Source organism: Phalacrocorax carbo, chromosome 24, assembly GCF_963921805.1.
Source record: "Phalacrocorax carbo chromosome 24, bPhaCar2.1, whole genome shotgun sequence".
Taxonomy (NCBI): Eukaryota; Metazoa; Chordata; class Aves; order Suliformes; family Phalacrocoracidae; genus Phalacrocorax; species Phalacrocorax carbo.
The window spans coordinates 5,038,050-5,052,219 of record NC_087536.1 but is presented as its reverse complement, the minus strand read 5'-3'; the positions used below and the strand labels follow the sequence as shown (position 1 = coordinate 5,052,219).

Below are 14,170 nucleotides of genomic sequence, written 5' to 3'. Positions count from 1 at the left end.
CTCCCCGGGAGGGGGTTTCTGGTTTGATTTGGATGTCAGGAATGTCCCATTTGGGAAACAAGCGAACGCTGGAGTGATGGGGCTGACTGGGATTAGAGATAAAAGCTTAATCGCCTCCTGCAAGTCTCTCTTCACCGAACACTGGGAGGATAAGAAGCTTTTGGGAAAGGAGTGGGGAGGAGGGAGCAGCAGCCCGGAGCGGGGACGGAGGATGCGAGGGGGAGATTTTGCCTGCCTCGCGCTGTGGGCGTTGTGTGCAGGTCGCTGTCTGGCTCCGTCGCTGGGATATCTTGGCGTTGTAGTGGGAAGATCTCTGTTAAACCAACATTTTGCATCAGGCATTGACCTTTGTGTGGTTTTCTTCCCCCCCGCCCCCCCAATACGAGTAAAGGCTGCACTGGGGCGGACACGGGCAGCCCAAAGAGTGGGTTGGTTTAACAAGGTTCTCGCTGGGTTTATTCTGTAAAGGTGAGGCCATGGATTTGTGCTGCCTGTTCGGGAGGTGGCTCTGCTCCCCTTTGATCCGCCCCAGGACACCGCAATGGCATTCAGCCTCCTGCATTTCATAAAAGATATATATAAATACATATATATATATATATAAATACACATACAGCCCTTCGATCCGGCAAGGTACTTGATGCTGAGGGACTCTGATTTGGGGATCCTGCACCTCTTAGCTCAACTCAGGTGTAATTCAGGTCACACCAACCCACCGTGTGATCCTGTAACTATGGGGCTGCCCCTTGCACCTGCCCCACGATGTACCTGCAAACCCATTTTTACCAGTATGGGAATAGCAGCAGAGAGCTCAAAACATGTGCTAAGAGTTAGGGAGGGGAGCTCCCCAAGCTTGGACTACAAGGCAGTTATCTTTCTGGGTTGATTATTAGCATTAGGATTGATTATTTTTTTTCCTTTTTCCGTTGGATCCGATTTTGATGCTCAAATGCAAATTGTGGATGGGAGAAGTTAAAATACTAAGTGAGGAGTGGCGAGCGAGGGAAAACATGCAATTTTACCAATTTGTATTTTATTTGCAAATAATAATAATAAAGTCAGAAATTAGCACCTGTTCTGGTGTTAATATAGAGAATATAAACCAGAAATATATCTCAAAAGGTTAGAGGAACTCAAAGCCTTAAATAGCATTCATAAAAAAGTGAATGCACAAGTGATGTGCACAGACCCTGTTTTCCAGTTGCCCTTAGAAAGAAAAGCCGTGTTCATACCCTCCTGATGGCCTGCACTGACATCCTGGGGGAGCAAACCCTCTGGGCTCGGGAAGGGCCAGACCCCGAGACATTTGTGTTTAAATAAATAAATGCCCTCAGTCATCGGGTCCCCAAAGGCGCAGTGCTGGGGCGGCGGCGTCCCCCCCCCCCCCGACCTGCCTTTGCAGAGACGTGGCCACACGAGCTGTCTGGAGGGGACGGATGCTCCGGAGCCGTCCCACTGGTCCGGGCTGGCAGAAACCCTGGGGGTTTGGCTCCCATCCCGACGAAGGCTGGGCTGTGGAGCAGAGGGGCTTTCCTCGGTGTTTTTCCGGCGGTCCTGAACTCCGTGGCCACCTACCAAGCCCTGATGCCCGCTTGCACGGTGGCTTGCAAGCACGCCGGCTGGTGCTGAGCCGCGCCGGCCATGCCCAAGCTCACGTTCACGGCAGGGCTGCCGGGGGTGGCACTGGGGGGCACCCCAGCATAGCTCCCCCCGTAGCTAGCACCGTATGGGCCGCTGCTGTAGGCACTGTAGTAAGAGCTATAGGAGTAAGGGCTGGCGGTGATGCTGTATGGGGCTGGGTAAGGCTGGGAGCCCCCAAGGCAGGGTTTGCCGTCCCTGACCAGCACGGGCACCGCCACCCTCCGCGGGGGCAGCGGGTGGGCAGCCAGCACCAGGGATTTATCCTGCCTTTGCCTCTTGCACTTGTACCTCCGGTTTTGGAACCAGATTTTCACCTGCGTAGAGGTGAGTTTAAGCATGCTGGCGAGGTGCTCCCTTTCCGGAGCCGAGAGGTATTTCTGTTGCTTAAATCGCCGCTCCAGTTCAAACACCTGAGCTTGGGAGAATAAAACTCGGGGTTTTCTCCGCTGTCGCTGCTTGGGGTGGTGGCAGGGGTCGGCTTTCTTCTCGTCTGCATCGAAAGGGTGGGAGAGCAAACATTTTCCTGCAGCAAGAAAAACCCGAAGCAAAGTGAGACCCAAGCCCGGTTCTGTTCCCAGTGAGAGGGTGCTTCTGAAGGAGGGATCGAACTGGGAATAGGGCCTTTGGGTGTAAGATGAGGTAGGGTTGATAGTTGATAAATTTAATATGAACATTCCTGTGATGTTTAATGGGAATTCAAGAAAATTCCTTTTTTTTTGGGTGGAATCAGAAGCCTGACTGTTATATGAATTTTGGATAATCCCTCCTTTCAGCCCCTCCTAACGATGCCTGCGCTGTTGTGGGTGCTGCCATCGCGGCAGGACCAGCCTGGAGGCGCACAGGGAAAGTGGGGTACGCCAAAGGTTCAAATACCCCAAAACACAAATCCCCCTGCCCACCGTCCCGCTGCGGAGGGGTGGGAGCGACGGCAGTCAGACCTCTGGCAGGATTTACTTCCAGCGCCGTGGGAAGAGGAGTCCCGCAGCTCTCTGAATTTAAGCAAAACCAGAAAAATGAAAGGGCTGGGAATGAAGGAGGAAAACATCGTTGCATCTGCGAGAAGATGCAAAGCAGTTGGGTTTTGGTTTTTCTTTTTTTTTAATTTGCTGGGGTTTTGTGTTGCAGCGGGTTAGCTGGGGGTCTTGCACCGCGATGGTGGGATGGGCTCGGGTACCCTGACAGCCACAGCAAGGGCTCAGGGAATTTGAGGGGGGGTCTGCGGGGAAATGGGGTGCTGGAGGGCTCCGCTGCAGGTGTGGAGCCGGCAGAAAGTGCCCCCCGGTCTCCTCTCAGCCTCTCCGGCTCTCCCGCTCTGTATCCCAGTGCCACCCAGTGCTCAGGCTCTGGTCCTACTGGTTTGCCCGGCTCTGCAGGCGCCGGGGATTGGGAAAACAGGAGCAGAGGGCACTTTGTCGGATTTGAGCAGGGGGAAAAAGAGGGGCCCCGTCCGCCCGACCCCTCCCGGGCGCCGCATCCCCTCACCCCCCCCGGAGCCCCCGGGGCCGGCCGTGCCTTGGCGCGGTGCTTCCCGTGCCCAAGCGGGGACAATTTACAGGGGTTGGGGGGCTGGGGGGTTGTGCCATCGAAAACGGGGGCGATTTGTGCCTTTCGGCAGGAAAAATAATCCCCAAAACCCAGCTACATCCAACAACACTCCCCCCACCCGGCTCCGCTCCCCGGGGCTGTTCCATTTCCCCGAGGGCAGGATGCGGAAAATGCCGGGAAATGCCCCAAACAACCCCAAAAATCATACCCGGGGAGGGGGGGAAGGAGGGAACCCGCCATGGCGGGGAACTTCGGCTGCGGTCGGAGGGTGCGAGGATGCGACGGGCGGCTCCGCTGCCCTCGGTTTTCCACCCCGGGGGAAAGAAAGCGGCTCCGTGGGACCCCCCTTTCCCCCCCCCCGCCCCGCAGCGCCCCGTCCCGCAGCCCCCCGGGTCACTTACGCGGTGGCGGCGGCTGGTCCTCCCCGCGGGGGCTGCCGGCATCCCGGGGGCCGGGGGGGGCGCGGGGCTCCCCGGGAGCGCCCAGCCTGAGGATGTCCTTCACCGAGAAGGGGGTGGGCAGCATCTTCCAGGGCCGGGGAGGGGGGTGGGTGGGTTATATTTTTTTGCCGGGGGGGCTGTCGGAGCAGCCGTGCCCGCAGAGGGGCTCTGAGCTCCGGGACCCGCACCCCTCCTCTGACCCTCCTGCCGCCGCCGGGCCAGGCACCACCCCCGGCCCCCGCCGCTCGGGGGGGTCCCCGGGGGCTGGGGGGAGCAGGGGAAGGCGGGTCGGTCACCGGGAGGAGGGGGGGACACTTTCCCCGCTGCCCGGGATGCTCCGGGCCGGACACGGCTCCCCATGGAAGGAAGGAGCGGGACCCCTTCGCCTCCGTATTTCCAAAACAAGGGGAAGCGAGAAGGGCGGGGGGGGGGGGGGGGGGGGGGAATTTGGGCTAAGCTGCAATAAAACAAATCGAGTCGATTTTAGCTCCATTAAGGTCACATTAGCCAGCGGCTTTAGGAGATAAGGGCTGATAAGGGGCGCAGACCACCTAGCTCCTGCAGGCAGCGGAGGGGAGGATGCTGCGAGAGCCCCCGCCAATGTGGGCTGCCCACCGACAGCACCTCTGGGCCCCAGTTCCCTCCCAGTCTGTCCCAGTGCTGCCTTGGTGGGTGGGCACTGAGCTAGCAGACACCCACAGGGGCATGGAGTGGGGCCAGGGCCCCCAGCATAATTCTGGGGAGCAGGTCAAGGTCCTGGTAGCACCATGGGGCAGCGGGGAGGCAATGGGGAGCCCCACTGGCCGTGGGGTGATGCTGGGCCTTATCTGAGCCCAGTGACCGGCTATTTCAATTAAAATTCCTGGCCGGCCTCAGGGGCTGGTGTTTGCTGATAGCCCTGACAGAGCAGAGCTAGTTTTTGTCTGGCTTGGGTTGGTATCTCTTGCACCACCAAAACAGCCAAACCGGACTGTTAGGGGAGGCTGAATAAATAAACTACCCAAATGCAGGCAAGGAAGTGAGGGGCTGGAACAGGAGGGAAAATAAATACAGTGGCTTGGGGAGAAAAGTGCTCACAGCTCCACAGGTCGGTCCTCATTTCTGCGTAATGCACGGCTTCGTTGCCGGCCCCCCGCGGTCCCGGTTTGCAGCTCTGGGTGCATTCGTGCCCGCGGGACATCCCAGCACACGGTGACTTATTTGCCAGTGTAAAGTAGGAATTATGACCAGACACATGGTGAGAAACACTGAGCTCGCCTTCCCTGGGAGGGGGGTTTTGCAGCGTGGGGCGATACCTTTGCAGGCTCACGGCGCAGCCTCCCCTTCAGCGTCCGCTAAATCCCTCTGGCAGGGGTAAAGCTCAGGCCCCGCTCAAGCGGTTTCTTTCGGGCTGCCCTCCTAAAGAGCACTTGCTCTCCTCCGAGATGGTTTTGAGTCACGCCGTTCCTTGCTACGGGCCTGATCCTGCTCTCTTTACACTTGGTAGGAGGGTAAATTTTTCAGTTTCACTTTTGCATGCTTAAAGGTTAGCTAGAGGTACATTTTTTTTTGGCCTTTCTTTTCGACTATTGCTGCCCAGACCTCAAAATCTCTAATCCCGTGCAGGAACGACGCTGCAGCTCACTTAAACCAGTCCAGGTTCCTTGGGCTGGAGCCTCCTGCCCGCGCCGGCCACCGCAGCGGCCGTGTGCTCCCCGCAGCCCTCCGCTGCGGTCCCCACGGGCAAGGTTAGTGCCTGCAAACCCATCCTACGAGTCCAGGGCTGCACCCAGTTCGCAAAACCACTTCCCAGTCCCCGGCTGGATTCATTGCCACGTCTGAACGGCTTGTTTGGGACTCGAAACACCAAAAGGCGAGAGCAAACAGACAGTAACATTACACCTTGGCTTGTTGATGGCGGGAGGCAGCCGGCGCCAAGGTAAAATGCTTGGCTGGGATCGAGACGAGCAGGAAGGAATTGGGGTAAGTAGCTTTATCCGCCCCTAATGACTCGGTGTGGCTGAGATTAATGGAGAGGCTGGAGTTTGGCTTTCGGGACCTGTGGAGAGACGAGGCTCTGGGTGGGTCGAGCTGAGGGAGAGTGAGGGAAAACGGAGCTTAACACAGGGCACTTGGCAGTGGGGCAGGATTAGAGCCCTGCGCCAGCCGTGGGGCTGTGCTGGCTGCTCCCCATCCCGCTCCATCTGCCCCACGGGCTGCATCCAGCCCTCCCTCGCTCCCAGAGCTGCAACGGCCTCTGACGCATCTGGAGGCTTGGATGAGGCTTGTAAATCATTCCCACAGGCACGCTCCCCTGCCAAAACCCGCCGCCGAGCATGCCCAGCCCCGGCATGGCTCCCTGCCCCGTGCCCGGGAGCTTTCCCAGTGCCATGGCCACTGGAACTGGTAAGGGCTCGGGCCCTTCCCGCACTGCTGGGGATGGGCCACGGCTCTTGGCCGCCGCATTTTGGCAGCGAGAGGCCACTGGGGGATTTCTGGGAAGAAAACTAAGCGGATCTATCACAACTGATCATAAATCATCAGCTTCTTTTTGACTGGCAACTTAATTTCATTATAACTCTCCAGGGACATTACTCTTCTTTTTAACTAGGTTAGATGAAATCAGGAGAAAGCTGCTTCTAGCCACTGTCGGGCGTATAAACGGGGGGATTTCTATGGCAGCAGCACAACCATGGCTCCCAAAGTATCTGATTTCTGGCAGCTATCGCTGGGACGCATCAGGATCCTGATGCGATGTCGGAGGAACATCCGAGGCCCTGGCAACCCGACTCTGCCTACGGGAGCATGGTGGGGCAGCCAGCCCTCCCACGGCACTCCTGCCCTGCCGGAGGGTTTTGTTTTTAAACTGCTCAGAGTGAGGGAATAATGAGAATATTGACTAATGGGAATATAGCTGGAATAAAGGGAATAATGTGAGGTGGATGCACGGGGAGGGTTGCGAGCATAGAACGTGTATAGACAGCTCTAAGGGGTTTGTGAATGCTTTCATGCGGCTGAAACTAAGACACTTGGCCTTGTTGGACATCATAAGATTCACATGGGCCCACTTCTTGACCTTGTCCAGGTGCCCCTGGATGGCATCCCGTCCCCCTGGATGGCATCCCGTCCCCCTGGCATGACAACCACACCACTCAGCTTGGTGAGTGTGCACTCGAGCCACTGTCTATGTCATTGATGAAGACATTAAACAACCAAAGGGATCAATTAAGGGGATTAATCAAGCGGATTAAATGGAGAGAGGGTTTCTCAGCCACTGCTACAGCAATATCTGCTAGCGGCAGAGGTTTTCGGCGCCAGAAGTTTGCAAGCAAACCGCTGTAGCAGAGCCCTGGTGCAAACCATTAGACAGCAGTGCCCTCTGCTTGGACACGGGAGAGGTGCAGTTCTGCTCCTCTGAACGCCAAAGATGAGCACTGAAAGGGAAAAGATCCCCCCTCTGTGCTCCTTCACCCGCACTGTTAAAGAGGAGAGGGTCAGCGGTGGGTACCGGGCAGGAATTGCTGAGGTTTGCGGGTTTGCTGCGTCACGCTCGGGAGATAAAAATAGCGGTCGGTGTTAGAAGTGCTCCCACCGTCTTTTAAGCAGGGGAGTTATTTTTAAACGGGATTATTTTGGTGAAACGTCATGAATAATTCAGCGTCCCCCAGTGCTGGCAGACAGAGGAAATTTGAACTCCCAGAATTACATTCTGGATACTTGTCTGTCACTTTTTCTAACGAGACAGCTGTAGGGAGCATCCTTCATCAAACCAGCTCCTTCCTCCCGTGTATTTCCACGATGAAGCGTGCAGAGAAATGCCTGCGTGTGCGTGTGTTGCAGCACCGATGCGCAGGGCTGTGCTGGGCGATTGCCGGGGCCGGTGGCAGCGCCTGGGCCGAGGATGCTGAGCAAGAGCAGAGTCTCCCCACGGAGGGTTTGCAGCTGCTGGGCTGCCCCTTCCCAGCATTTGGACGTGGCGGTCTTAGATTTATGGTTGGACTCAATGGTCTTAAAGGTCTTTTCTGACATAAATGACTCTTTGATTCTATACCTGGACATTTTGGCCAGACCCTTCCTGCTTTTACCCTCTTTCCCTGCAAAAACGGGTCTGAAAGCAGCCGGCGCAGCCTTGCCCCGTCGCCCTCTGCCCTTGGTGCCGCCTGGGTGGCCGGAGAGGGGATGACAAAGGAGCAGAATTTTCTCATCTTTGGGCTTTCTGGGATTTAGCCAAACTCCTGGGGATGCTTTCAAGTCAGGGCTGAGCAGGAGGTGGTGGTGGGAGCAAGAAGAGGGCAGGAGGCTCTTGGGGGCGTCCGAGGGGAGAGGATGGGTGCAGGCAGGTCGAGTGGGTGGCGGGTGCTGCGGCGTGGCGGGACCACGGAGCCGGCGGCCTTCGGTCGGCAGATGGCACAAGAGCCGTGGCTGAGCGCCTTGGGAAGGGAGCAGAGCTGCTGGGAAAACATACTTGGGGGAAAAAAAAAAGCAGTGCATCACCCTGCGGCTTGCTGAACAGTCAGGGTAGAGCGGAGGTACCGCGGGTGACCAACACCGGTCCCTTCCAGCCTCCTCTGCAGCTCCCAGTGAGTCCCAGCAGAAGCCCAGTCTAGCATCTGTCCCACCAGCAGCTCTGTTAGGGTTGGAGAATCTCAACTCATCCTCAGGCTTCCAGCAGTTGCATCCCGCTGCTTCGCCGGGCAGCGAGACTGTGGTGCTCCTGGCTGGGATATTGGGAGGGAGCCGAGGGGTTGTTTAGCCCTGCCAGGAGCGGAGGGCAAGGGGACTTGTGAGCTTGGAAGCCAAAAAAACCCCTGGTTGTGGTGAGGAAAATAGGGATGAGACAAGGTGGGAAATGTTTGGGAAGCAAACGCTCCTCGGGGAAGGGGGAATTTGGTCGGCGCCTCTCCAATGCTCGGCGTGCAGCGCGACATCCCGAATGCATTGCAGCGGCGTGCTCTCCCCGGGCTTCCAGCGGCGCAAGGAGGGTGTAAAACCCTCTGTCACCCTCTGAGCCGCACGGGAGCGGTGCCTCGCAAATGCCCACGGGCTGCGGTGTGCGGGATGAGGGAAATCTGAGCTCGCTTATCCCCTGAGCTCCCAATTTCACCTCTACAGACCCCAAACCCCAACATCCTCACTTAAAATAAAAGGGGGTTCCTCCTTCACCCCATGCCCGCTGTATGTCCCCGTCGCAAGCTGCCCCGTGGTTTGCAGAGATCAAGCGCTGCGCAAGTGTTCTTTATTATTGGTTTTGACAGGCTCGGTTAAGTGGGCGGACGGGGCCTGGCAAACGTGCTTGGGTTTGCTTTTCTGCTTTGGAACAACTGCAGGGCTCGCCACATCTGCTGGGTTTGTATTTTGTTTTGTTTTGCTTTTTTTTTTCTTTTTTTAATGGGAGACATTTATTTAGATTGAAGAAAGATCGTTTGGATACTGGGCCAAAAATGTAACTTAAACTATCTGGACTAAATAAGCTCCTAAAATAAGGAGAATTGCTTAGTTTTTTTTTCTCTCTCATGTCAGCCGTGGATGCCACACGCTGAAGTCCTAGGCATGATAATATTTAAATAAAACGCAGCCTCAACTAATTCACAGGGGAAATGCATCATGCGTTATCAGCTATTACATGTCATAGATTTCCTATTTGTCAATCTACCCACCCTTAAAATACATAAACTGGCTGTGAGCAACTTCCTGAGCCGGAGAGAAATACATGCCAAAGCAACTGGAGGTCAACCCAAGCAGCCTGTTTGGTGCTCGCAGTTATGGTGTCCTCTTTGGAATATATATATATATCTATATTTTTAATTAAAAAAAAAATCATGATTAACGATACAGCCATCAGCTCCGAGGGTGAGCGGTGTAATTTTCTGCTTTCAACTAAAAGGCTGCCAAAAGGAGGAGCCTCCTTAAAAATATAAGTGTGTGAATTGTGCGTGTTGAGGGTCAGACCCGCCTCCTGAGAGCCCAGCCCAACCCTGGGCCCTGTCCCCCTCTTTCGGACGGAGGCAGCCGAGATGCAGGCAGGTTGCGGCCGTGCCCACGCTCCGCTTCATGCATGGGCACAACTCCCCGGCGTTTGCGCCCGTCCACCCTCGCTGCCCCCATTTGCACGGGGGGTAACATGTATTCCCCTCCACTCGGATTTGCTCTCATTTATTTTCACGTCAAGGCAATAAATTTTACCCTGGTTTGGCCTTTAGAAGGAACGGCATGCTGCAGGCATCTAACAACCGCAGGCATCTGCTGCCAGTGGGCACGAGCATCGCCCCGCAGCTCCGCTGCGCTCGGCGCCAGAAGGCGGCATGTTTGGTGCCCTCGTTTGCAGTGTTTTCTGTCTGCTCCAGCCCAAACCCAGACCTTTTTGCACCAGGCATCACACGGACCCTCACTGGCTTTATATAAAGATGGGATTTACATGGTCCCCACTCCCCTTTCGGTGCGGACAGCCCCCAGCAGCGTTTAGCAGGAGCCCGCGCTATGTTGGAGGGCTTTATTTGCAGGCGGAGAGCAGCACAGCTAAGGTTTCACTCCATTATTCAGTTAACAGGGAGATGCGGTTACCAAGCCGAGGAACGGCGATGCTGCGGGGACCACCCGGCTCCTGCCAAGGGGTGCCCGGGGAGCGCAGGGGAGACGCTGCTTCGGCCCGCTCTGACGGCCGAGCGGGTCCCGCCGCTGCCGTGCCACCGCGGCCAGATGTGGCGATTGGCAGCTGCAGCTGGTTTCTGCAGCCACGAGTTTCACAATATTTATTTTTTTTGCCTTTCACAGCCCTTCACGGGCTGCTGTTGCGCTCGGGAGCCATTTAGTTGGCTTAAACGTGGCCTGGGAACCGGTGCTGGCCGGAGGAAAGACCAAGACCTTGTGTTATTTCCCTTCGTGCAATTAAAATAGGCAGCAGACACGGCAGCGGGACGCTGCCCCGTCTCACCAGCCTGGCCCAGGGCTCGTGGCCGTGCCGCGTGCGAGGCCCCGCTGCAGAGCCGGGGGGTGGGTCAGGGTGGCAGCGCGGGGAGGACTCCGGGTATGACCCTCGGGGGATGTATTTGCTCTGCTCGATGCTAGTTTAGGCATCTCACTGTGTTTTCCTTGAAACCAGCTCGGCCAATGCCTTTTTTTTGGGAGGTTGCTGCTCCAAGCTGGCCCAGACGGGGGGGTCAGCACACCCCCTCCCAGCTCCCCAGACCTTCTGCCACCCTCCCTTTGGGCTGAAGCGGGGATGGAGCGGTGTCCGCCGGCCCACACCGAGGGGAGAGCTGCTTTTGAGCAAGCAGGGTGACAAAATGGCACCTTTCAGGGCCTCACGTCGCCTGGGTGCGGGCAGACGTGGGCTCGGAGGGGTGCAAGAGAAGGGGAGGTGTAGCCTGGCTCACTTAAAAGGCTTTTAAAAATACGATGAAGTTTCTTTACATTATTTAAAAGCCTCTTTAAAGAGCAGCTGCCTCCTATTAATACCGCTCAGGCTGATAATCTTTGCTCGGATCTATCTTTAGAGCGCTGCCAGCATAAATGGGAGCTGGAGGAGCAGCGCGGGGGTGACGTCAGGCTGCGCGCCGGCTCCGGGGGCGGCCGGACCAGCTGAAAACACATCGGAGCCTCCGGGGAGGAGGAGAGCGGGGAGGAAAGCAAATAATACCTCTGACTTTTTGGGTGGGTTTGGAGAAATCAGCCTTTCGGTTGCCCATTTGCTCCAAAACGCCTGTCTTTTTGTGACACCCGAGGGCGGTTTTTTGGGGGAGCAGCTGAACTCGGCGGGGCTGCGCTCCTCGGCTGGGATGGGGATGTGGATCTCGATGCACTTTGCTGGCTCAGCCGCGATGTGGTCTAGGTCCAGCTTGGGGGAAAGTGCGTAGATGAGCTTTGGTTGTCCTGCTGCCCAGTGCAAGCCCTGCAGCAGTGCTGGGAAATGGGCTGTGTTAGAGGCGGCTGCACTGGGGTGGCAGCGACGGAACAAACCATGCAACAGTTTGCAGAGATGAGGCTCTGCCCTGAATCAGCCCCTGCTCTTCTCTGCCACTGAATCTGGGCTGGAATTGAGACGATTCCCCCTTTTCAGGTGCCATCCTTTGACGCAAGTGTGGCTTCAAAGGGGACCCTGAATAATCCTGCTCTCCAGCGTCAGCACCGTGGGGGGAAGAGGGTGAGCAGGATCAAAACTCTTTGACTTGCTTTTATTTCCTTTGCTTTCTTAATCGCTTCCTGACAGCCCCAGAGCTGCATGAGAAATCCTCCGGAGTGATGCTGTGCGAGGGCTGACGCAGCTTTCGCCCCGTTCCCAGCAGGGCAGCTGGGAGGGGTTTCGGTAGGGATTAACGCTGAGCTTCAGCTTTGCCCTTTGCCACTGTGTCCAAATCCAAAACTTCTTGAGATTTCATAGATAATTGTCTTAAAATCAAATTGCATCTGAGCTGGGCGCCCAAAATGCCTCGTCAGACCTGAGCATCTCCATGTTTTCTTTCCTGTCTTTGCTTAAACCTAATCCATCCTTAGTCTGGCTCATCCCAGGGGCGATCAAGGGACTTATTCCAGGGGAGAACAGGATTTTTTGCGAGCTTAAATCTCAGCCAAGCATTGGGATGTTGAAGGTGGCAGTAAGCTGGGACAGTTTGCTCACTTCTTTTAAGGCACTTAGGGGCAATGAACGTGGCTAATCCTTCACTCAGCGTGCAAGAAACTTATTACCGCATTAAAAAAACATTTACAACCTCAGTAAGGAACTGCCGCCTGCGTGACAAGCAGCCAGAACGCATCAGACCTCTCTGAGCGCACACACAGAATTTAGAAAAACCACTGTATTATTCATTCATTGAGATCGTGCCCATCGGCCAAATATCAGGGGATGCTGAAAAAACTATCGCACCACTTGCCAGAGCCCGGCCACACAGAGGGACGCGTGCTGCTCCCGCTGGCCTTTCGGTCAGTGTCTGCTTAGCAAACTGCTGGAAATGCAGGTTATAGGGAAGATTTTTCCTCTCTATATGGCAAATGATGAGCTTTTTTCAGCGGTTTGAATGTCAGAGCAGAGGGTTATTTGCTATTTTGATGGCAGATGACACCCTTACGCTGCCGCAAAATTGAGTAGGAGATCGTAAAGCTGAGCCGGGCACCAATGCATGCGGGATTTCTACAACACTAAAGTGACTTTTTTAGCTGTCCTTGGATGTGAGATTTGGGAGCTCTCACAGCCAGATGCTCCTGGCAGCTCAGCTGCATGTAAATGGGATGCGGGTGATGGCTGTGGCTCACTGCGACGGGGAAGGGCTGATGTTCAGGGCTGGGATTGTCTCAGCTGGTGTCGATCTGCTTTTGCAGCTTTGCGAAACACCCGTGAGCTGAAAGCAGGGCTTTGTCAAAGTGTCCCGAGTAGCCCCAAAAGGGGATGCTGGGAAAATCCCGGTTATTTGTGGAAAATTCCTCTGGATGCTGCTCTTCCCTGGAGCACTGAGGGGCTCTGAGGCTCGAAGCAAAAGGTCCTTCGTACGTGACGCTGATTAGTGACTGACGATGGGGTGAGCGTCAGGCTCCGTGAACTCCAAATACACCCCTAGGAAGAATAAAGCCGCACAATGCTGGGAGCAGAGCAGAACGCCTTTCCACACCAGAGGAAAAACCAATATTGTCCTTCTGGTAATCTCATTTTTTCGGCCAGAACGTACCACTCCCCATCCTTAAGGGAAGTTTGCTCCCTGACCTGGGAATCCAGCTCTGGGGCTGGTGCATCTCCCCGGGGACCCCGTGGGTGGATCTGCCCGGAGCCCTTTCCTCTGATGCACTGATAAAACATCTGCCCTCTCCAACGCCATCAATCAAAGCTTTAACCGTGTCAGCGGGGCTCGGGTGTCCGTCCCTGCCGGCACCCGCGTGAGTCACGGGGAGGAAAACGCTCGTGCGTCGTTGGGACTCTCTTGACTCACCGATGGCAGCTCCACCTAGCCAGTCACGCACTGAGCCGCCAGGACTCTCGGCCTCCTCCTTCCTTCTTCCTGAGGACAGTGCCTTTGCCCAAAGGAAGGAAAGATTTACCTCGAGCAGGAAAGAGTTGCGGCATGGCAGGAGCGTGTCCGGCCCGGCCAGGAGGCGGCGGGCGAAGGGGAAGGTCGTTGGGGCCAGGAGCTGAATGATGCTCGTGCAAACCTGTGCACGGGAGCACTGGAGTGAGCAAGCGTGATGGAGGAATGATAAACCCAAGAAAGCATCTGTATTCTTCTCTTATTGTTCCGATTAATTTAATTTTTTGACTTTTCGTGCTCGCGGCTTCTCTGCGCGTCTCCCCTATGGGGGCCGTGTGCTCCACTGTGGCTGTAGGAATAAAGGCGTATTTAGGAAAAGATCAAAGGGACCTTTTTCAGATAATTAGCCACGAATGTGGCCTCGAATCCCACAGACGGACACCTCATTCCCATGAAAATCATGGCCAGCGAATAAAAGTGATTCTAAGAAACACATGTGAAACAGTTAAGCAAACAATGGCTCAGGAAAAGATTTTTTTTTTTAAGACCTGAAAAAACTTCTAGGATTAATTATCAGCACAGTAATAAAAATAAATAGCTGGGCTCTTTCTGCTG

At 55.7% G+C, this 14,170-nt stretch overlaps 1 protein-coding gene across 1 annotated transcript; it reads right to left on the bottom strand.

Moving 5' to 3' along the window:
- Positions 1–972: 972 nt before the first annotated feature.
- On the bottom strand, positions 973–3,711 carry NKX2-6 (NK2 homeobox 6). Its single transcript, XM_064472644.1, has 2 exons — positions 3,597–3,711; positions 973–2,170 (listed from the first exon to the last, which is right to left on the bottom strand). Exons 1-2 carry the CDS (start codon positions 3,709–3,711, stop codon positions 1,572–1,574), a joined length of 714 nt encoding a protein of 237 aa, XP_064328714.1. The 3' UTR covers positions 973–1,571.
- Positions 3,712–14,170: the final 10,459 nt, after the last annotated feature.